The sequence below is a fragment of the Euprymna scolopes genome, chromosome 13 (genome assembly GCF_053919585.1).
Source record: "Euprymna scolopes isolate OS-2025 chromosome 13, ASM5391958v1, whole genome shotgun sequence".
NCBI classification, from domain to species: domain Eukaryota; kingdom Metazoa; phylum Mollusca; class Cephalopoda; order Sepiida; family Sepiolidae; genus Euprymna; species Euprymna scolopes.
The window spans coordinates 27,809,445-27,834,506 of record NC_136494.1 but is presented as its reverse complement, the minus strand read 5'-3'; the positions used below and the strand labels follow the sequence as shown (position 1 = coordinate 27,834,506).

General features: G+C 35.2%; 1 protein-coding gene across 7 annotated transcripts in view; it reads right to left on the bottom strand.

The window, feature by feature from the left end:
* The window catches only part of LOC145291958 (ral guanine nucleotide dissociation stimulator-like 1), a 270,169-nt gene that overhangs the window by 112,915 nt on the left and 132,192 nt on the right, over positions 1-25,062 (bottom strand). For 2 of the 7 annotated variants that reach the window (XM_080137893.1, XM_080137889.1), the window contains exon 1: positions 8,029-8,195. The exons of 3 other annotated variants lie outside the window; for them this stretch is intronic. In XM_080137893.1, the coding sequence (XP_079994019.1) occupies positions 8,029-8,073 (45 nt within the window). In that variant the 5' untranslated portion in view covers positions 8,074-8,195. Of the gene's footprint in view, positions 1-4,653; positions 5,074-8,028; positions 8,196-25,062 lie in introns of those variants that run through there. 2 more of the 7 variants (XM_080137886.1, XM_080137890.1) reach the window with 1 other exon arrangement.

Here is a 25,062-nt window from a genome sequence, read left to right as displayed (position 1 = left end):
CAAGGTGCAATATGATACCAAATTTGTCAACTCTGGTTCCGTCTTTCAAAAGTTTTAGCGTTACAAACAAACATACATACATACATACATACATACATACATACACACCGATTTTTGCCTTTTATATATATAGAAGATAGAAGATGATCTTCTATTTCTTGTAATACATAATTTTACCAAGAATTCTCCATAAGTTTTGGTTTCGATTATAGCTGAAGGAACTCAAGGTGTGTGTGTGTGTATAAAGCTAACGTAAGTGTGTGTGTCTGGTCACAAATAGGCTCCTATATGATTGACTATTATAGAAAACTGATCACATATAATGATAGATGTACCGAGACACAGGAATGGGTATGTTTGATCTGGCATAATGATGATTCATTAAAATTGTGGGGTCTGCGTACGCGCCTGGTCCACAAAGTATGGAAATAAAAAATTAAAAAAAAAAAAAAAACGTTTACAAGTGTTTTTGATATAGATGTACATAATAATACTTTGATAAGTATGTTTTAACTTAGATAGGGATGGTATAATAAAATTGTGGGGTCTGCGTTCACGCCTGGCCTCCATAGAATGGAAATAGGCACAAACTTTAATAAAGACTTTTCATATTTATCTGCGTAAGTATACTTTGATAATTATGTTTCAGTTTGAAGAAATATGGTATAATAAAATTATGGGGTGTTCGTTCGCGCCTGACCTCCATAGAATGGAAATATGCCACAAAGTTTAACAAGGTTTTTTAATATAGATCCACAGAATATTGTGATAAGTGTTTCAGTGTGAACAGGTATGGTATAATAAATTATGGGGTTTATCTATTTTATTTTTACTTTCATCATATTTTGCTTTGGTTTTGATACCCCCAAATTCGAAGCTATCTCTTTACAACCCTTCCTTTTCATAACCTATCATCTATAAATATAAAAGCGAAAATGTATGTATGTATGTATGTATGTATGTATGTATGTATGCATGTATGTTCGCTTTTCCTCGATGTCCACGAAAGGCTTCTTTCAAACCAGCGCTTGCTCGCTTCGCAACTTTTAAAAACTTTTTATATCATCTAGAAATTGTAATATTTACGAATTATCCACGGAGCTCGCCTCTCTAATTTTATTCACTTTCAGACCTTAATTATTCCACATTTCCCGCATCGGCACGCGTTACATTCGCTTTTCGGTATAAAAAAAGTGAACCTCGACTATAATCACAGGCCCAGAGCCAGTTTGGTCAATGTCGACTTCGTCATATCAGACTGTAGGGAGCGGGTTTTTAAAAACAAACAAACCCATTTATTCAAAACTGTCCCACACAAAATAACTGCCGAATACCTATCGCCATCATGTCAATCAAAAACGCGCAACTGTTTTTTTTAAAACACTTTACTATTTTCCACATACCCCGAAAAACACCCGGGCAACGCCGGGTACCCCTCGCTAGTACTTTCATAAATCAGAGTCCATTTTCTGTAGGCCGTTTTTGAACCTTGTCAACAACGGGTACTTTTGCTAGTATATATATATATATATATATATATATATATATATATATATATATATATATATTTATTTCTTCATAAGTTTTAGTTTCGGTTCAAGCTGATGCACTCAAGTCATATGGATGTATTTTTTTTTTTTGAAATCACAACTTTATGATATAAAAGAATCATAGAAAATCTAATATATAAACGGCTGTCTATCAGTCTGTCTGTCTCCATATTTTCAAACTTGATCTCCTTCAAAGCTACAGTCTCAGAGCAGAGCGCTAGGGGCCTCAAATGGTTGGATTTTTTTTACGGGCCATTCTTTTATCGATCTTTAACTGGTTAATATTGTTTTAAAGAGGTCAAAAAATGGGTCAAAATTGAAAAAAATCGTTACACATTTTGTACATTCATCTTAGTTTATTTTTAATCGGTTTATATGCATGTCATGTTGGTACAGTAGTAACGTTACCAGCTTTGAATGCTACAGTTTTGATTTCAGTTTCGATTCTAGCTGATGGCACCTAAATGTTTTTTTTTTTTTTTTACTTTTGAAATAACTTTATAATAATATATAAGAAATCGGGACAAATTAAAATATCATATTTAAGCGTATTTCATGCCCGGGCTTCATGGTTGCTCATGTAATTATGAAGCAAGGGTTGCACAATCACCAATCAAACATCACCTGAATCGGCACTGCTCGAGTCCAGTGGCAAGGAGGCGTCCAAGACGACTGGAAACAATGCCGAGATAAGCAGAGAGCACATACAGCACCCGGAATTCCTAAGTAGTCATCTATTTTAGTACTGACCAGGCTCAACGTTGCTTAACCGGTGTTCTAATCGGAATCGATGTGTCAACGATAATTATGCTGTATGTGTGCATGTACACAAATGTAAATTGAAGAGTCACTTTTTCTCTAAATGCTCAGAGACATTAAAAACGACTGGAGAGTTGTTGAATCGCAATATACACAGTTGGTGAGGGCAAGTGAAATATATAGATAACCTCATCTTTAGTATAAAGACGTAGAAAAACATCGGCCCCATTACGAGTAAAAAAAATTAACTCCTTGAACAGAACAGTTTTGCACAAATTTTGTGCCTTCTTAGAAGATTAAAAGTTAGATATCATACTAAACCTTATGTCTAGAATCTTTATTCCAACTTTGATCAAAATCTATTACATTACCAGCAGTTCGCCCGGCGTTGCCCGATCGTAAAATACGCATAAATATATTTGAATTCATACAGAAACTGAGATATGTGAATGTGAGTATAATGTGTTACAGTTCACTCCTTGTAAGTAAAAAAAAAAAAAAAAAAAAAAAAAAAATACTCGAGCTGAGATCAAAACCAAAACCTTAAGACAGTGAGTCAAGTAGGATAACCATTAGGCCGGCTTGACACGATCTTTAAAAAGTGTTTTCAAACCTACTTATTTTTAACATAATGAATGTCATGTGAACCATCCGTGCATGTGCATTCGTGAAACAGCAAACAGATAAAAATCCGATAACCCCAACGTACTAATTTTTCAATTTTAACCCCCGGATGAAAATGGATTAAAAAGTTTTCCACATGCCTGAATACTCTATATACCAAATTTTAAGCCTTTAGATAAAAAATTCGTCGAGTATATAGGTTAAGAAGTGTCCTCACACACACACATTCTCACTTTTATAGATATATAGATATATTTCTTCTGGAAAAGGTCTAATATTTAAATCTTGAATTTATGAGGTTTTAAGAAATTGAAATTCAGGGAATCTTACTTGATTATTATCTATGAACTATCGATCAAAATTCATGCAAATCTAAATAATTGAATTTTAAAACCGGAAGTTGCACCTATACTTTGCCCCCTTCCCACAAGAAAACTTTACAATAATCCAAAGAAACTAAAATGTTAGGAATATTTATTGAGGTCTAATGCCTATTATTGTTGACATTTCTCATCGATTGGAGATATCTCATTTTTTTATGAAAGACTTCTAAATCCCATTTTTGTATCCCTTTGCATAAAACTCAATTAAATATAGCCCACATTAACCACTCTTACACCTAGTAACTATGTTCCAAAATTTATAATGATCGATTTTTTTTTTTTTTTTTCACTGGGAATCACCGAAGGCCACTCGAGGATAGGGAGGCTAATAAATGTAAGTTAGTAGTGTAAATTGGTCAGAATTTGATTATTTATGTGGACGGCTCAACAAGAACTTGTTTACATTAGATTTGAAGGCTACCATGTTGTATTCAACTGGGAAGCAAGCTAGCGGAATAGTGTTCCACAGGCGAAGAACAGTTCTAGGAAATAAGCTTTGTTCATGCTTAAATTTAAGCACAGATAGAGAGTGGAAGAAATAGTATATAGTGGTTGCAGCTAGTCAAGTATTTTTTTTTTTTTAAGTTTATTTAGTTTAGGAATAAATCATAGACATATATATATATATATATATATATATATATATATATATATATATACACACATACCTAACTTTATATATGGATAAAGATCGATTATAAAAAAATGGGGTTTGTATTACTGTACACAGATTCGAAAAAGTTGTCAAAAAACAAATATATTAGAAATAAATATTATCAAAGGCAAGATAAGTTACTTTTCTACCAAACTGGATACATTTTTTTTTGTTTTTATTCAATGTAACATGTTTATTCAGCTCAAAAAACATGCAGTGTTTACCGATGTATTGGAAAATTCAAAATGGCGCCCGACACTCTCTTTAACATGGTAAGTTTGGCAAAAGGTGTTATAAATAATAAACTAGATAAAATACGATTTAAAAAACACCGAATATATGTCAACTTATGCCACGGTAACATATAATGAGCGAATTTCTAGCAGTATTTTGTCTAGTTTATTATTTATAACATATTTTCCTGAACTTATCGTGTTAAAGAGAGTGTCGGGCGCCATTTTGAATTTTCGAATACATCGGTAAACACTGTATGCTTTTCGAGCTGAATAAACATGTCACATTGAATAAAAACACGAAAAATATATCCATTTAGGTAGAAAAGTAACTTATCTTGCCTTTGATAACATTTATTTGTTATATATTTGTTTTTTGACAACTTTTTCGAATCTATGTGTACAGTAATACAAACCCAAAAAATGTAATGTTTTACTTTCTAGCTTACCTTTCGTTGGATGAATTTCCTAACGCACATTAAATACGACAAGGTTTTCCTGTAGGCGCATTTCATGGTTGATTCAGGGTACACATCCTATTTTTGCTCCCACAAAAAACAAGTGATAAGTAAAAAAAAAAATAAAAAAATGACAACTGGTTGGTAGCACTATTAGCTTCCTACATTAGCGAACAAGTGCTAGAGAGAGATGCCTGGAGTCTACTTTAATATACTTGAATATGCGAGTTACGAGGATGGACTGGGTCAAGTCAGTCTCTCTACCCAACGTTATTGTTGTTGTTACATGTGCGAGTATGAGAGAGGACGACGACGACGACGGTGGCGGCACATTTGTTGTCGCATCTCAATTTCACTACGTCAGAATAAAGTTTTGAGAAGACTGAAGTGAAAAAAAAAAAAAAAAAAAAAGAGGAAGAAGAAAACACTTCATTACTGTGTGACCTTTGAGATCTACGAGTTATCAGCAACGCCGTCGTGAAGAAGAGGGCATTATTTGAAGAATCAAACTACTTATGTTAATGGAAAAGAACATTAATAACAAACAAGTAATTGAAGTTACATTCATTCATATATATATATATATATATATATATATATATATAAGTCCTGTTCATAGAAGTTCATTTAGAGAATCATTACTGTGTTTACATTCATAGTGGTCAATAGTAGATATATATATATATATATATATATATATATATATATATATATATATATATATATGTATATGCGCACGCGCGTGCGCGTGTGTGTATACTAGCAGTTCAGCCCGGCTTTCCTAGGGCCTTATGTACTGTTCATAACTTTATATGCATATATGTGTATATATATATATATATATATATATATATATATATATATATATATATATATATATATATATATATGTGTGTGTGTGTGTGTGTGTGTGTGTGTGTACATTACCCTACGCAATAACTCTGCCAATTTTAAGTCTACTGACTCGAAATTTGATATACAGGGTACTGAGATTTAGGAAAATCTTTGATCTGTTTCGGCCAGAAATTTGGCTGTTAAGAGGTCAAAGTTCAACGATTTGACCGTTAAGAACTCTACCAAACTCCTCCGCCAATTTTGGGTCTAAACACTTGAAAATTTGGATATAGATTCCTTGGACATGGATCTAACTTAATAACTTGATTTGAACCCCCAAAAATAAATGTTATGGGGTCATAATAGGGGGTCAAAGTTTAAAAAAATTGACCGTTTTTTTTTTTTTTTAAATTATTTGCTCAACATACACCTCCAAACACCCTGGTAACGCCGGGCTGAAATGTTAGTATATATATATATATATATAAAAAGTTGGGCCCATGACCAGGTAACTTACATCTAAAATTTCAAGTGTTTAGACCCAAAATTGGCAGAAGAGCTTGGTAGAGTCTCCAAAGGTTAACTCTTTCAATTTTGACCTCTTGGGAGTCAAATTTTCACCTCAAAACTGATTAAAAAGCTTGCTACATGTCTGAATACCCTTTATGTAAAATTTTAAATGTAAAGGTAACTTACATCTAAAATTTCTGAATAGTTTGTTAGAGACTGCAAAGGTCACATCTTTTGAACTTTGACGCCTTGGTAGCCAAATTTTCGGCCAAAAATCTATTAAAAAAATTTGCTACATGTCTGCATACACTTTATGTAAAATTTCAAATGTTTAGACCAAAAATTGGCTGAGTAATTTGGTAGAGACCCCAATTTTGACCCCCTTAACATTTACTGTTTTGGGCTTAAATCAAATTGAAAAGTTTGATTCAGGTCCAAGTAATCTACATTTAAAATTTCAAGTGTTTAGGCTCAAAAATGGTGGAGGAGTTTGGTAGAGTATATATATATATATATATATATAGGAAACCAAGAAGAATTTGATGAGAAGCATTAGGCTTCGAAATACCTAGGTATAAAGAGTATATATATTTCATAACCCTAACGATGTAATCCTTCTATTTAATGAACGATTAAATTTATATGCATTAGTATATAAATTTATATTGCCGTTTTTTTTTTCCTTTTTCCTTATATATGCGTGTTTTTTTTTTTTCTTCAGTTTTCTTATTTTGCTGTAGCTTGGGATGGGGCACCCTACCGGATGACCAACATGCATCTGATATCGCATACATTCTAAACGATAGATCTTTTGAAGGTTCTACCCGTACCTTTAAGTGCAATTGTTTGCATCTCTCTTGCACTTGGTTCATCGGATATATCTGCCAGGTTATGTGTGTGTTCGAGCTGCACCGATGAGTTGTGATACAACGAAAGAAACAGTACTGTATGTAGATAACTATATATATATATATATATATATGGTCGAGGGGTAGAACTCCCGACTGTCAACACGACGGTCCTGGGTTCGATTCTTGGCTTGAGAGAGGTGCCAGTCTAGCAGCACTGATGAGTTGATACAATGAAGCAGTTTAAATAGACATTTGGACAGATTATTTGCGGGCATCGCTTCCGTGGTCGAGGGGTAGAACTCCCAACTGTCAACACGACAGTTCAATCCCTGTCTTGGGAGAGGTGCTAGTCTAGCGGCACTGATGTGTTGTGATACAATGAAACAGGACTGTATGTCGCTGACTACAAATATATATATTCAAAATGGCGTAATGGAAACATTAAAAGGTATTTGCAGCTTCTCTTCCAATTTTCGGATTTTAATCATGTCAAACCACACTTCATTTCCTTTTGACGGATTGATTGTTGCTATTTCTTCTGATGAGTTATGGGAATAATAGATTCACTGATTGATATAATATTTAAGTGATTGATTTTGCGCTACGAAACAGATACTATCAAGAATTGTAAATGTCAACTGAATTAAAGGAATAAATTATAAGATGGTGAACATCATGAATTTTGGAATATAGATTTTTGTCATTCATTCATTATATATATATATATATATATATATATATATATATATATATATATATATATATATATATATATATATACACACACACGCACATGTTGATAGTTATAGAATAACAGATGTTTTCTTAACATAAGCCCGTGGTTTATTTACTCGCATGTGTCACCAGCCTTGAAAGTTATAACAGATGACGTATCAATGACGTATCAGCATAGTACACGAAAGTTTAAAATTACAATCCAGTCCCCCCCCCCCAAAGCAGAAAAAAAAAAATTAATAAAATAAACATAACCTTCTAAAGTAATTTGGTTGATCAGCACGCAAAAAATAAATAAAATTAAAAAAAAAAAAACATGAAAATCAAGTCTTAAAAGCAAAAATAAATAAATAAAAATGAAAATATATATATATATATACACCCATCAACACAATAAAAATTCTTTTTCTTTTTTTTTATATAAAATATACCTAACCTGTTTAAGTAAGTTAATTTTCATTTCTTCAGTGGCACAGGGCATATCCACCCCCAAAAAGTCGAAAACGAGGCAAAAGTCACACTTGCCAGTGGTTATTGAATGAAAACCACTCTGCAAGGAGAAAGCAAGGATGTCCGACCTCTTCCGTGCTATCCTTTCACAAAACTAACGAGTGATCGAAAGTTACAGCAAAGAAAAAGTGGAATGGCTCTATTATTAGAAATGGGTGGAGGGATTCCCTTCTCATGAAAGGAAATGCCATAAGACACATGACATATTGGTCAAGAGGACAGGAGAAAGGAGGGGAGTGACATTTGATTTATTTGTTTTTATTTTTTTGAATATGGTGGAAGGGGGGGGGGATCATCCTAGACAATTGAGGAGAGCTCTTATCATGTGACTGTCCGTGGGAAGTTTATTTCTAGGAAAAGTTTTTTTTTTTTTAATCCTTATACTGTAATAACGTGTTTTTCTTATCCTTCTTCCTCTCTTTTTCTTCCTTTCTTTTTTTTCCCCACTTTAGTCTTCTTAAAATGTATTCTGACGTAGTTCCATACAGTCTAGGAAAAAAAAAAAATGCTCCTAATTGCATATATTTTTTTTTTGGTACTAGTGCACTTATTGATCCGTGCTGAAAATAATAACGTTATTATTTTAAAAAGCCATTCTTAACATGGGGAGGGCAGGGTGTTTTGTACCTATTCTATACTTTAACCTTACAACTGAATAAAAAAAAAACATAAAACTTTAATTAAATTTGGAAAAACGATTTAAAAAATAGCGCGGATCAGTAAGTGCACTAGTACATTTTTTTTTTGTTGCTAGTTTGGAAAGATAATGTCTTAGTAAATAAACATATACTACACTGATCACAAAAAGAAGGGTGTAATGCCTGGGAGGACGATATCGTGACAACAGGACCGATAGTACATTAATCTCATCTCAAATGGAGAAGATAAACATGGAAGGATAGAATCATGAGACACGAACATATACTATACACCGTCTCCTCCTGCACATATAGGAGGTATTATCTGAGATATGAGCACGTGGCAAGAGAACAGATACTACCAACCTCCACAATGGAGAAGATAATCCATGGGATGACGGTCTGATGACAACAGAACAGACACTAAATTAGATCCTCCTCAAAAGAATGTAATACCAGGGAGGACTAGTTCCATTATCTTAAAAAGGTAGGAGGTAATTCCTGGGAGGACGGCCTTATCACAACAAGACTGATTCTACATTACTTACGCCTATTAAAAGATAATATAATAATAGATAAAACGATTGAGCAGTTGCTGGAGACGTCTGAATTTTTCTCGATTTCTCTATCCTTGTGGCTACGTCACTAATAAGAGTGCTGGGGATAAACATTTTAACTGGACTGATGTTATCTACCTGATAGTCAGGGGCCCCCGAACCTTGGATTAACCCATAAGAAGGCCATTCTATAAGCAGGTGTAAAGTACTGGGGCTACTGTATTGCCATTTGGTGAATGGATTCTGGACCATGCTGTAGTTTCTGATGGGGCTTCTCGATGCCATATTAGTGGGTAATGTTACGGCTTTATCTTATCAGGGTCTGCAAAAAATCATTGTCTCTTTTTCTCCCTTACTTTCCCTCTCTGCCCTGCTCTAACCAACTTTGCTGACCCCTTCCACATATACCCATATTTCATCATGAAAGGTCTCAAGAAACTATACAAGATTAAACCCAGAACTCCAACTTCCAATGTATACCTCCACACTACCAAGTTTCCTTCTCTAACATCAGAAGTTTACATTCCAACCTTTCAGAGGTTGAAATCCATTTACAGACCAAACCAGACCTATTGTTCCTGCGCAAAACTGACACTGGACAGACTGTTTCCCTATAGGAGTTTTTGATCAAAGGATATTCTAACTTTACATCAAAATCTGACCCTCAAGATCGTCATGGGCATAGAATATGTGCCTACATTAGAGATGGCTTTCCCTGTGGTAGGGACATCTCTAGAGAAGACCCAAATTTGCTCCACTGTCTTTCCGAGTGGCACTCGCTCACAGCACCACGTTTCATATCTGCCCTCTAGTTTTTTTTTTTTTTACACAGTGATCACCACTTATCAAGGCCCGGAAGCCACTCGGGGATAAGGGTTATTGCAAGTACATTACGTTAGTGTGGAGATTTGATGAAGTGTTTAATTAAGGGGGCGGTTCATTAGGAATTTGTTAACATTGGACTTGAAGACATCCAAGTTGTAGTCCGGAGGGAAGCAGGCAGACGGAACAGAGTTCCACAGGCGTGCAGTTCTAAGAAAGAAGCTTTGTTACTATGTTTAAGAGCATCTTTGAGAAAAGTTACCACATCCTGTCTGCTCGCCCCTTGGCTAATATTCATGTCTGTGGTGACTTCAATATTCAGTGTTGAATGGCTAGCCCACTCAAACAAAACGAATGATGAGGGGAGGTTCTGTCATGATTTCCCCATTGCTTATGATCTAATTCAGATTGTTCACGAACATACCCGTGTACCCAACACTGATAGACCATTTTCTTACAACTTGCCCTGATCCTCCGTTCTGCCCATCCAGGGATCTTCCGACCACTCGGTTGTCTTGGTTAAGATGAAAACAAAATGTAATAAGTCCTCAGATGTGTATATCCATCATACAGTATATCGATACTCTATAGCTGACTGGGATAGCTTCTGTACATTTACATCAGATACTACTCTATCTTCCATGTTTAAAATGAATGTGTCCTCTATAGTTTCAGACCTGACTGAATGGTTAATTGTCAGTATAGACCGCTTCATACCCTCCAAAAACTTGCAGCAAAAATCTAACAGCTAGCCATGATTCTCTCTATAATAAGCTGCTGCCATTGCACACACAAAACAATTTTTCCACTGCTTTCAGTGAAATAGATGTACTGATACTAAAGCCGCTTTTAGGACTGCCATCAACCACTATTAAAAAGTGATAAAGAATGCAAGAGAGTTGTATGCTCAGTTCGTCAAGTCCAAAGTAACTGAGCAGTGGCTTGATTCTCATGAGTTTTGGCAAATAACGAACAAGGTCCTAAACTGAAGGGTGGTCTCTATCCCAACCATTATCAATGGACCTGAGGTAAACTCATTAGTATCAGACGAAGCCAAATTCTTGCACAGGTTTGCTTATATTTCTGTACAGTGATATAATATATATTTTTTTTACATGGAGTTCACCACTTATCAAGGCCCAATGGCCACTCGGGGATAAGGGTTATTGTGTGTACAGTACTCAATGGGATAGTGTAGCAATAGTATTGGAGAATTGATAAGGTGTCATTACTTAGGAGGGGGGCGGTTCATCAGGAATTTGTCTGTGTTGGACTTGAAGACATCCAGGTTGAAGTCGGGAGGGAAAAAGGCAAGCAGAACAAAGTTCCACAGGCGTGCAGTTCTAAGAAAGAAGCGTTGTTCGTGGAATCTACGTATAATGCAGCATTTGCCACAAAATTCTTTGCCAAGAATTTTGTGGCAAATGCTGCCCTATACGACCAGGGTCGCCTACTCCCTATATTTCCTCCTGTGTCTAAAAACATGATATGCGATATACAAATAACTGTGCATGGTGTCGCCAAGCTTATCACAAATCTCGATCCCAGTAAACCAACTGGCCTCAATGGCATTCTAATTATAGTACTAAAATAGATTCAACCAGAACCAGCCCCAATACTTACAAAGCTATTTAGATGCTGTCTTAAGGAGAAATGCTCCCCAACACCTTAAAAAACCTCATCAGTATTTAAAAATTCAGGTGATCAGTCATCTCCCTCTCAGTATAGACCAATCAGTCTACTGCACGTCATGAGTAAGTTACTGGAATCTATGTTAAACAGAGATGTGATCAACCATCTCAGCAAAAATAACTTACTCAATGACACGCAATATGGTTTCCATTCTGCCATATCTACAGCAGATGTGCTAACAGTAATATCTCACAGGATTAGCGAATCTCTTCACGCCAGCTTCATTTCTAGGGTAATTGCTTTTGATATATCGGAGGCTTTTGATAGGGTATGGCATAAAAGGTCTGATCAGCTACGGAATAGCTAGAAACGTCTTCTCAATTATTAAATCATTCCTCTGATAGGTTTATAAGAGTAATGGTTGATGGGTAGAAATCAGAAGTTCACAGTATTATTGCTGGCATCCCTCAGGGTTCCATCCTAGGCCCAACTCTCTTCCTGATCCTCATCAACAATTTCCCAAATCCTATTATATCATTTATAGACATTTATGCAGATGTCACCTTCGATCTATGGCAACACTTCAAAGGCCAGAAATAACCAATATCTTTCTGATTCTTTCTCCTCTGATCTTGAGCATGTGGGGCAATGGGGAAAAAGGTGACTGGTTAATTTTAATGCATCTAAAACACAGCTTCCCTCTTTCTATCATCGATGCTCTGACCCCCATCTGGCCTTGAATTGAAATGAATGGGTCTCATCTTGAGGAGGTTCTCTGTTTTGACAAGCTTCTGGGTCTGAACTCCTGATTTGAAATGGAGCACATACATCAAATCTGTTGCCAAGATTGCTAGAAAAATGGTTGGATCCTTCTACTGCTCCAGTAGATACCTCACTGATGATGCAATCCTCTACCTGTATAAGAGCCAAGTATGTCCTACAATGGAGTACTGTTGCCACATCTGGGCAGAAGCTACTCGACACACCTATCCTACCTTGAAAGAGTTCAAAACTGACTTCATAACCTAGTAGGTGATGTCCTTTTCACTTCTCTGCAACCTCTTTCCCCACAGAAGAGACGTTGCGAGTTGTCTCTACTCTATTGTTATTTTCATGTTCGTCTGAGCTCCAATCCATACCCCCCTTGCTAATCTTTCACATAAAACAATTGTCAAGCCAAAACCACTATTAATATTTTCTCACTCCCTACTGGTGCCTAAACCTAAACGTGAATTCCATGAACAAAGCTTGTTTCTTAGAACTGCCTGTAGAACTCTGTTCCGTTGGTCTGCTTTCCAGCTGACTACAATACTGTTGTCTTTGAGTCCAACACAAACAAGTTCTTGTTGAACCGTCCTCTTAAATAATCTAACACCAAATATTCACTACTAACGATTATTATGCTATTGTTCTAATGACTATTGTACACACATAAACACTTATCCTCAAATGGCCTTCAAGCCTTGATAAATAGTGACCTTGTAAAAAAAATTTTTTTTCTAAAATTCTTTTAAAAATGCCTTGACATAGTATCTGTTCTCAGCATATTAGCAACATTAGGGGGAAAAAGAGTTAGAGAGGGTCAGAGAGAAAAAGGGGTGAAAGGGTCAAAGAGACGGAAGAAGAAAGAAGGTCAGAGAGAGAGAATGAGAGAGAGAGAGAGTCAAAGAGAGAGCGGGGGAGAGAGTCAAAGAGAGAGAGAGGGGAGAGGGTCAGAGAGAGGGAGGGAGCGAGCATCAAAGAGAGAGAGAGAGAGTGAGGTAGGGTAAGAGAGAGAGAGGTAGGAAGAGTGAGAGAGAGAGAGAGAGAAATGGACAGAGAGAGGGGGAAAGGGGCAGAGAGAGGGAAAGAAATGGGCAGAGAGAAAGAGAAAGGGGCTGAGCGAGAGAAAGAGGCAGAGAGACAGAGAGAGAGAGGGTCAAAGAGAGAGGGAGAGAGGGTCAAAGAGAGAGAGGGAGAGAGGGTCAAAGAGAGAAAAAGACACACAGAAAAAGAGAAAAGCGGAGGAGATAGAAAGAGAGAGAGAGAGAGAGAGAGAGAGAGAGAGTAAAAGTGGAGCAGATAAAAAGGAGAAATAGAAACTGAGAGTGGGGGGGGGGAATGGAAAAGCAAGCGAAAGAGAAACCTGTTCCAGTTATTTTAATCCAGTTATTGTTATATTAAGCAGGACATATAATAGTTTCTAAGTGTCATTTACTATACGTGGGCCTGCCCGCAACAGATGCAGTTGCGAAAAGCAGTCTATTACGTCAATAGGAACAACAACTTCATCATTTCGCCATTATGAAGGACGGGCTACTTAGGGCTATTCTTGGTTTGCAAGGTTGGCCACAAAGAATAACAGAATAATTAAACTATGAAAGTGGTTTTCTCAAACAATACTTTTTAAGAAGCACATGTTTCCCACTTATTAATATATACGAGTGCATGTGAGTGTTCTGTGGGCGTTTGATGGTTTCTAGCAGGGCTTAAAAGTCATTTTTGTAACCATGCTAAACGAGCAAAAAATTCAGAATTACTAGTAGAGAATTGAGGTTTCATATATATATATATTTATTTAACAATTACTTTTATATTTACGGACACTAGTGTTTCATGCTTCTACAATCATCAGTGTAGGAAGTGATAATTACTGCTGATCAGGAGATTCGAACCCAGTCTCAATGTTACTCTTTACTTTGTAGTCTAGCATTCTACCTCAAAGCCACCAGCAATTAACACAAGAATTGAAGCAAAATAAGTGCCTATAAATGCCAAGTCAGCAGAGTAAACAGTCAGAGAGTATTTAACGACCAGAGTCAGAATGTTGCATTTGTGCTAATGTTGACCACTTTTTCTTAATTCCATATCGATGTATATCGATGTGTTCAACTGATGGACTTCCGGTTTGTAGTTACCATGTAGCTCTTGTGAGCTGCGACGTTGTTTGACTGTGGAAATAATTATATCATCTTACATTTTGAATATACATTTGCATTTGATTATTGATTTTTTTTTTATTAGCGATTCTGTACCATCTTTTTTCCTCTTTCTTTATTTATAAAAATCCAAGACATCATCTTTTTTTTTTTTAATAAACACAAAAGTGTCAATTTTAATCATTTTAGCCCGAAAGGCATCCCTGAAGGTGGGGGGTCAACAGGAGTTTTCCCAGAAAATCCATTTGGTTAACTTTTTTTTACTCCTATCATGTTTAAATGTTTGTGTAAAATTTAAAAAAATTCCAACGCATAGTTATCGAGAAAAATGCGTGCAGACGAACGGACAAAGGTGAACTTGGTGTTAGGATTTCAGTGGTGTCCAGCCAGCCGAGGCACGAAGTAACTTAGGAAAATGAAAAAGTCTGATAAACAGTTCCTATATATATATGGCCGATTTCAGAAACAAACGTTTATTCATAAATAAATTGTTTGTTTCTGAAATCTCTCATAATGTTTTATCATCAGATTTGGTTTTATGTTTTTTTTTACATGTTGGAATGTGTTAGGCCAAGCAGAAATATCCTCAACATTATTTGGAATAAAAATAGTATTGAGGAAATTAAAACATAGGATTGGTTGATAACTGGCATTTTTCTTTGAAAGGACATTATTTTAGGCATGCTATTTTGTACTAGAATATTCCAACAACTAAAGTGTTGTTTCGGAATTTCATAAGGGGAAATGTATTCCGATTTCCGATATAGAAAATTTATAAGAATAAAAAAAAAAAAGAAAAAAGACAAAAAGGGAGAAAAAGAAAAAGAGGGGAAAAAAGAAAAATGGGAAAAAAGCAGAAAAAAGAAAAAAGGGAAAAAAGCAGAAAAAAGAAAAAAGGAAAAAAAAGAAAAACGGGGGAAAAAAAAGGGAAAAAAGAAAAACGGGGGAAAAAAAGGGAAAAAAGAAAAACGGGGAAAATAGGGAAAAAAGAAAAACGGGGAAAATAGGGAAAAAAGAAAAACGGGGAAAAAAGGGAAAAAAGAAAACAGGGAAAAAAAGGGAAAAAAGAAAAAAGGAAGAAAGAAAAAAGGGAAGAAAGAAAAAAAGGGAAGAAAGAAAAAAGTGCGAAAAGGAAAAAAGAAAAAGGTGAAAAAGTGGAAAAAAGGGGGAAAAATTAAATTTTATTTATAGTATTACAAATTAATGTTAATTCCTTGAATAGTTCCTTGTGTCAAATGACTGCAAGTAATACAGGCGGCTGGAGACCACTTGTGAATTTGATATTCCCTTGACACTTCCTCCTTCAGAGGAAACCTGTTCAACCAACCTAGGATGAATGCCATACAACAAACTTCACACATTGTCTGATGCAATTGTCATGAAAAAAATACTGACAGTGATTTAGTCATGTTTTTGAATTTTTGGAGATGAGGATTGGTGATTCATATTATTTGGATTCTTCAGACTACAGTTCTCATCTTGGAACGGAGTTCGACAAGATACACCTGGAGAAGGTCAGAGGTTACATTGACCGAAACACTGTGAAAATGACACTCAAGATGAGCACAATAGTCCTAGGAATCCAACTAATACGAAGATTGATTATACGTATTATCTGAATTCTTTGGATGCAGGTCTCGTCTTCAGTGTGATTTTCACAACGTTTTAGTCGATGTAACTCCTCACCTTCTCCAGGAATCTTTCTGTCGAACTCAGAGAATCTGTATAGAATTTGGGACGAACCCCCTTATTTGATCCACATGAGTAGCATGCTCTCGTTTCGTCAACGATAGGTAGTAAAATTGTACATCTAAAAACAAAAATAGATTTAAGGTTCAAAAAAATCTTTAATAAAATTGTCTGCAAGAACCTATGCCATACTTGGTAAACTTTAGTTGTAAGTTACATTCTGCTGAAGGTTGAAGATTCAATTCTCAGTGCGGACAACACTAAAACTACAATTGTGGATTACTTAAAACTACGGATGGAACGAGACACGCTATCCCCATGGATTAAATAAAAGGTTCCATTCAAAATTCTGTGTCGATTCCTCCTGATTGATTGTTTGATTGTTGTGTTTTATGGCATATCAACCCTTTTTGGGGGTTTTAATGCTGAATCCAGTTATCTTTTGAAATAGTATTCATGTTGCAGCCAGTTATTTTGTAGAAGGTTTTTATTTTTCAAGCTTTTTGTATCTTCAATCGCTAGTTTGTAGTGCTTGATTTGGTTGTTGTTAGTGGATTTTATCGTTTTTCTTCCCTGCCCTGCAGAACATGAATGAGTTTAGCAAAGAGAGGGAAAAGGGTTACAGTATTAATGTTTGGTACATTTTAAGTTAGGAAACCGGTAGGAAGTGGGTTTGGTTGTTTTATGGCAATTTAATGCCAAATCTAGTGATTTTGAAGAAATTTTTTTTTGAATAGAATGTATTTGTTTTTTTTTTTTTAAAGTCGGTTTCTATTTAACCCATAGTTGGGGCCCTAACAGGTACTACCATTCCAGGTCAGAGTGGACCTGGGAGCAATAGCAATTAAAGAGTGGCTCCACACTCCCCGAAGCCCGCAAGCTGGGGCCTCACCATCGGATATTGTTTAAAGTCATATCCAGGACTAGTAAGAAGTGGGAGAGACAGAAAGAGAAAGGGGAAATGGGAAGAAGGAAAAGGGATAAAAGGTGGGTTGTTTTTGTTTTTGCAGAATATAAATTAAGTTTTGCAAAAGGAAGTATAAAAACAAAACGCATCAATGTAGACAGCTTGATCTGGTAGCACCGGAATTAATGGCAGGACAATGGTGATAATTAAAACACGCTTAATCACAACCAATTTCCATTTATGATGGTACGAAGGTGTTTAAACAGAATAGTTAACAAACAAATTACAATTTTTTTGTTTCATTTGTTGGTATATAATAAATAATGGCAGATGCAGTAGGAGGTGGAGGGGAGCAAGGGAAACACTAGGAATTCTAGTTTAAAATGAAATCATATTTTTTTTCATTATTAATAGTCCATCACTTACCAAGGCTAAAGTCCACTCGAGGATAAAGGTTAGTTGGGTTTTCAGTTGGATGGTGAAACAGAACCATGAAATTTGTTAAATAATCAACAGTTAAATCAATTATTTATTTAATAAATAGCCAATATTATTTGTCTTTTAAAAGTCAATTATCATTTGTTAACTAGCGGCGGGGGAGGGGGGCATTACCGGGTCATAAAATACACTTAAATATATTTTAATTCATGCAGATTTCGTATTTATTATTACAGAGCTAATTCTCGATTGAATATTATATTGTATCTAATATACAGTACTGATTCTAAAAGATAAAAAAAATGACTTGAATGCCATCAGCTAGATCGAAACCAAAACATTTAACGTTCCAGTCATGTTTCCTGCCGTTTGAGCTATGAACAGATAGATAAGTGTTATGTTTGACGTTCATCTTTGTCGCCAACTGTTATGTTGCAGGTTGAACCAAATAACGTATAAGGCAATACAAACGAAGACTCATCAAACAAAGTGTATTAGGAAAAGTATATTTGCATAATGGTATTCAAGTAAGAGAGTCTTGGCTGGAGAACATATCTGCTCTCGGCTCGGCCTTCGGTGGCTTCTGGTTAACGCACACTCAGACTAACCGAGTCTTGCTATTTATGTGTAATATTATCCACATATGTAAATGAGTGAGTGCCACCACAACAATAAGAAAGATTTAAAATAAAACCCAGTTAAAGCTATGAATGAATTTGCACATGTACAAAAGTAATAGAAATATGTCGGCAAGTTAAAATGAACATTTTGCATTCAAACTTGCCCACATATTTCTGTATGTGTTATTCATTCATTCAAACAAAGATTTTAATATACCATTCATATTCCATACCATTTCCTGTTGATTTCAGTATTACATGACCAGTAGTTTAACAGTTTATTTGTCAAATATTTTCACACAGACAGGCATACATACATCTACTCTTTTATTTATACACAAGAATAGTCAACAGTTAAGTTTGAAATTGGCGAATAGCTATCGTGGCCTATGGACGTACATATGAGGTTTTTGGCACAAGTATATCCCACTCGTCATTCTCTCTAGTTATTAAAAACCCTCTGTATCAAACTTGCCACTGGTCTTCTATGTAACAGTGTGTGTGTGAGAAAATCAGCAGCAGCCAAAGGACAGCTGGCTAGCAAAAATATTAGCAGCAGCAGCTGTTAAAGCACATATGCAAATTAGTCAGTGTTTGCGAGCTTGCATCACAAGGAGAAAAAAATACACCACGGGGTAGTAGGAAAAGCAAGTTGTTCAGGGGAAGATGGACATGTAAATATGAGAGTGAGAAAGCACTGGCGCTTGCCAGCATGAGGTGGCAGGGACAGAGATTTTTAAAAAGCACATGCATGTGCGAAAAGACTTTGGAAAGATAACGGAAGAATCATTTGCTCTTAAAAAAATGCAGAGTCTGATTTTTATTTCTTTCCTGTTTAATTTTTTTTTTTGTTCCTTTGTGACAGTACTAGACAACGTGTGGGTCAGACTGATTGAAATGGTTCGAGTGTAACAACCATGTAACAATTTCACTATTTAATCGCAGTACATAAACTTTCCTTCCATTTATTTACAAATGTGTTATTTTTATTTATTTTTTTTTTTGAATCCTTCGAGATAAAGCCTCATGATTTGTATATTCATTTTTCTTTTTTCTTTTTTTGCGGACTGTTATTCTCATCTTTATAGCTGTTGTTGTTTTACTACGTTTCGGCCAACTCATCCTCTGGCCTTCTTCAGCTGATTAACCGCGACGGGATAGGAATGCTAAGTTTTGTAATTGTATCCCCAGTAATTACCACATTCCATCATCGTCGTCGTTGTCATCGTTGTTTCACCACGCTTTGGCCAAGGTGTTGCATCTTCTACAATTCCAGGTGAGTGATGTCAGAAGATAGTGGTTTCAATCCTATCCAAAGCAGACCAGAGGACGAGCTAGCCAAAACATAGTGAAAAAACTACGGAAGACAGTAATTACTGGAGATAAATTTACAAGACTCAGCACTCATTCCTATCCAATCGTGGTACACAACCTGATGAAGGCCAGAAGATTAGTTGACCGAAACGTGGTAAAACAACATGAGATTAACAGTCCGCAAACGAAAATGAATCGACAAATGAGGGTGAAAACCGGTTCAGCAGAATTATGTAATTATTAACAGTTTCCAGTTTTAATATTTTTTTCAATTTCTCAAACGTGCACAAAAAAAAAAAAAAAAAAAAAAAAAACAGATCTTTATTCTTTGTCGTTATATACCTTAGTGATCCGTGGTCCTGGATATGACCTTAAACTATATCCGATGGTGAGGCCCCAGCTTGCGGGTTTTGGGGAGTGTGGAGCCACCCTTTAATTGCCATTGCTCCCAGGTCCACTCTGACCCGGAGTGATAGTACCTGTTAGGGTCCCAACTATGGGTTAAATAGAAACTGACTTGGAAAAAAACAAATATATTCTATTAAAAAACTTTTCTTCAAAATCACTGAATTCGGCATTAAATAACCTGAAAATGGTTGATAGGCCGTAAAACAAAACCAACCAACCAACCTTAGTGATCCGTAAGTAACTCCCAATTCTAAACTAACTATAATTAATTCAAATGTGGTAAGATGTTTCTCAATTTTTTTTCGTGTGTGTGTGTGTGTGTGTGTTACTTAATGTGTGGGAATTAAATCTGTTTTTGTTTTCTTTTCAAATCTGTTCTATGAATTTGGTTTTTAATCTTGAAAGGAGAATACATAAAGTTAGAGAATATTCTTTTCATTATTTTGACTCAAGTATATATCAGTTAATATATTATATGTTTATAGATAGAGTGATGTGGTTCTCCATTGATTAACTGTGTCCATCTCAGATGGACACAGTTAATCAATGGAGAACCACATCACTCTATCTGTGTCGAATATATACTGGAGATTCAAAACAATGAAAAGAATGTTCTCTTGTCATAGCCCTGGTTATTAGTTTCATCCCGCAAAAAGTTTCTTGTGAAATCAGTTGATGCAGTTCATGGTCGACTTGAAAAGCTGGTAGCGAATGGCGAATGGCGGTGCCCATATTGAATTTTAACTAAAAATCCATGTAATATACTTTACTGCTTATATTCATTAATTGGAGAAATTATACTTTAAAAATGTATTATAGTTATTTTAGAATAGAGAGTTACTTTCGGATCCCCTGTATATAGAGAGATAAATACTGACCCAACGAATCGCGAGCGGTTCAGCACGTTACAAAAAGATCAGCTACAATAAACAATTTGTAACATCTTATTGTGGGCAACTCCCTATTTTCAATTGTCATCGGGTGCCTCTCTTAGGGGTCATCGGGTCTAAAAATTATTTTGTTTCTGTCAAGGCACACACCCATGTTATGTAGGAATCAAATGTCATTCTTATTGTGTTATGAATGAACTTTTCACCTCCAGCTTCAACAATAATGTTCACACATTCTAGTCGCTAGGCTGTGGAAACTACGTTCAAAATAATTGAAAACTAATTTCTCACACGTGTGCCCCCCTCCACCCACTGCACTCGTACAGTTTTCAGGAAGCTCTCAGCCCACATCCTCTTTCAACGCATCAAAATCATTAATTACCTTCGTTCGTGTCTTCATAGTTTATGCTCCAAGTGTAGCAAGAAAAAGAGGCCGGTGTATAACAATAGGGTTGGAATGGTAAATTCCCAATTAGGGATAAAAACAAGTATAGTAAAATTTTCAATATAGAAGTCGAGTAACCACTACGTGTCTCCTTCGCGGTGACGTCATCAGTACAGGAAACATCTTAGTCGATGTGGCGAGGATCTCTTTCTTTTAATTGAATAGAGAGGGGATAGAGGGGAAAAAACGGAGACAGAAAAGGGAAGGAGAGAGTAATGGGGTGGGAGAGAGTAAAGGGAGGAGGAAGAGAGTAAAGAGAGGAGAGAATAAAGGGAGGAGAGAGAAGGAGAGAGTAAAGGGGATAGGGAGAGAGTAAAGGTCATAGGGTGAGAGTAAGGGGGATAGAGAGAGAGAGAGAGAGAGAGAGAGAGAGAGTAAGGGAGTAGGGAGAGAGTAAGGAGAAGGGAGAGAAGGAAGACTCATAATTTTATAAACCTGAAAAATAACGTTTATAAACATTAACGCGTGCGTTTGTTTTTTTTTATTTTTTGTAAGGAAACTTTTTTCACTGGCTTCCCCCTCCCCCCGTAAATATAGGAAATTTTCGATTTGCTCTTTATTTTTGAAGGAGGGGGGGACGCTTTTTTGAGTCGCGTTTTTTTTTTTGGGGGGGGGGCTTTTTTGTTTCTAAAAGTTTGTCTTATGTTTGAATTCGAAGCAGTCAAAGATTCTGTGGTAAAGTTTTACCATGTGACCCAGCGTCGTTTAATCTTTAAACAAAAATGAAGAGCTACCAAAAATTAATTCCCAAAACAATGAAATGAAATTTTTCGCTATTTTATGATCCTAATGCAGCCCCCCCCCCAATTGAATTTGTCATATTTTGGGGTTCGTTTTGTTTATGAAATTGTTAGGTGAAAGTACAGAATGATCTTATAAAAATTAGTTAAATTTATTGTTTTATGTTTCAAGTGTAATCCCCCCCCCCTCAATCGCCACACTTGAAAAAATGCTAGAGGTGACATGTCTTGTAGAACGCTTGGTGGCCAAAAAGTGGGTACTCATTTTGCATTAATTTATATTGGAAATTCATCTTTTTAGGAGTTAACGACTCTGGGTCACGTTGTAAAAATTTACCTTTTCTTTTAATCAGAAAGTTAAGTTTGTATTCGATGAGATTAACGTGAAAAAAGAAAACGTGTAAATTGTGCAATTTAGAGGGGCGGGTAGTAGATCTCCTTTTTTTTTGGTGGTTAATGACGCTGGGCCACGTCATAAAAAATTATCGATTCTGTATAGCCGTTTCAAGAATAATAAAAACAAACAAATGAAATCTTCAATTTATTCATAAGTGATTTTTTTGGTTAATATTTAGAAAAACAAAAAAAGCCAAACATTTTTCTATCTACACAGAATTATTTTTTCAAGCTAGAAAGTTATTGAGATTGCCAAATTATTTTATTTGGTGAAGAGTTTGTTTTTTTATATTTCGATGGTTCTAGACCAGTTTTTAAAAAGGTCGATGTCAGAAATAATAATTCCAAATCAATTAAATTAACTATATTATCAATATAATTGTTGTTTAAAGTTTATTAAATAACAATTTTAAATAGAACACTTAAAACAATTCTCTCACTAGAAACATTAACTAAGATACCGTTATTTAGTAAAATCGATTTTTCTAATTGTAATATGCAAATAAGGTGATCCCTTAATTGTATATTTTGCAAGAACCATACTATATATAGACATAAATGAAATTGTGGACAAACAAACAAACAGAAATACGAATTTATATATATATATATATATATATATATATATATAGAGAGAGAGAGAGAGAGAGAGAGAGAGATATTAGTGTTGGGATGATTAATTGGAATCGGGAATCAGAAAAATCAGAGCTTTTTGAGGTATCGGAATCGGTTTAACCATTGAGTAAGACTAAAATTACCTCACCACACAAGTGGGTTTTTATGTTTAAGAAAATATAGGCAAATTTAAGATGTGTTTTTACGGTAATCGGGACAAAATAACAATTTTATAGTTAAATATTTAGAGATTTATAAAGAATCGGAATGAGTAATTGTACCGGAATCAGGAAAAAACAACCTACAGAAAATGGACTGTGATTGATGAAAGTATGATAGGTTATGAAAAGGAGGGGGTTGTAAAGAGATAGGTTTTGATACTCAAAAATTTTACCCTAAGCAAATATGATGAAAGTAAAGATAATTTTCGCGAAAATATATTTTTTATATCAACTTTGTTTCCATTCGTAGCCAAGAGTGACCAACAAAATGATGTTTCCTTACAAAGAGAAAATGTTATATATATAATAATATAAATATACAAGAAATAAATGTTACCATAGTCAATAAAACTTACTTTTATGGTAGAAAAGTTCATTGGTTTGTATTCTTAAGTAGTTTGTAAAAAAAAAAATTTTTTTTTAAAATTCATGAACCGGTTTAAAAAAAAAAATCAAAACTTTGAAATGGAGAACCCCGTTTTCAATTTGAAGGAGGGGCACCTGAGCATTCTGTGTTAACAATTTAAGAGAGTTCCGTCAACGTAAGGAATATTTATAAACATATTTTAATGTTTTCCGTTATTTTGTGCTTGAGGAATATGCGATTTTGGCATGTGTAGTTTATATAAAAATTCATGTAAGTAGTTATCGCCTCAAATTTCGTTTTAATTTCGGTTCGCTGAAATTATTTCAAGTAAAGAGCATTAAAAACTATTTCAAAACAAAAAAAAAAAACATGAACTGAACTTTTATTGACTATGGTAACATCTATTTCTTGTATATTTATTTTTTCGGGTAATCGTTTGTTAGCTTTTCTGCTAAACACTCTTACTAAATAATATCGACGAAATATCGAACAACAAAGAAACAAAAACAGTTTTGAAAAATAATGAAGCTTTACTTACTTTAGTAAAATAATCTAAAATAGCAAAATGGGATATTAAAAAAGTAAACACGTAATTACTTTAGTTTTTTAAAGCAAAGAATCGATATAAATATGAATAAGAAGAAAATGGTGCCCTTTTCAAGCAGAACAGCTTCATTTCAGTTTTACAGTATTGAACGGTGTAGTATTGCCCACAATTTTATTATACCATCCCTATTTAAGTTAAAACATACTTATCAAAGTATTCTTATGTACATCTATATCAAAAACACTTGTAAACGCTTTTTTTTTTAATTTTTAAATTTTTTATTTCCATACTTTGTGGACCATGCGCGAACGCATACCCACAATTTTTATGAACCACCGTTCTGCCAGATCAAACATACCCATTCCTGATCCTCGATACATCTTCTATCATTATATGTAATCAGTTTTTTTTTTTAAATAGTCAACCATATAGGAGCCTATTCGTGACCAGACACACGCATTCAGCTTTATATTATACTAGCGGGGGGTACCCAGCGTTGCCCGGGTGTTTGGAGGTGTGTGTGGAAACTCCGGGGGTGGGGGTAAAAAAAAAGTAAGTATGAGGATCGAATCCGAACCCTCGAGGCAAAGTTGTAAATTAAAGTGTGAAAAAAAAAAAAAAAAGTGCGACGTTAACCATTGCCCCACAACGAGATGCTAACGGAAACACGTTTGAATTTATTTAATTACTTGGATTTGGCAAGTGCCCGTTTTAATGAGTTAATGAGGTCAAGTTTGACTGCGGGATAGTATTTCATTTACTGCTGAACGCCCCCCCCCGCCAAGATGTTATAGGA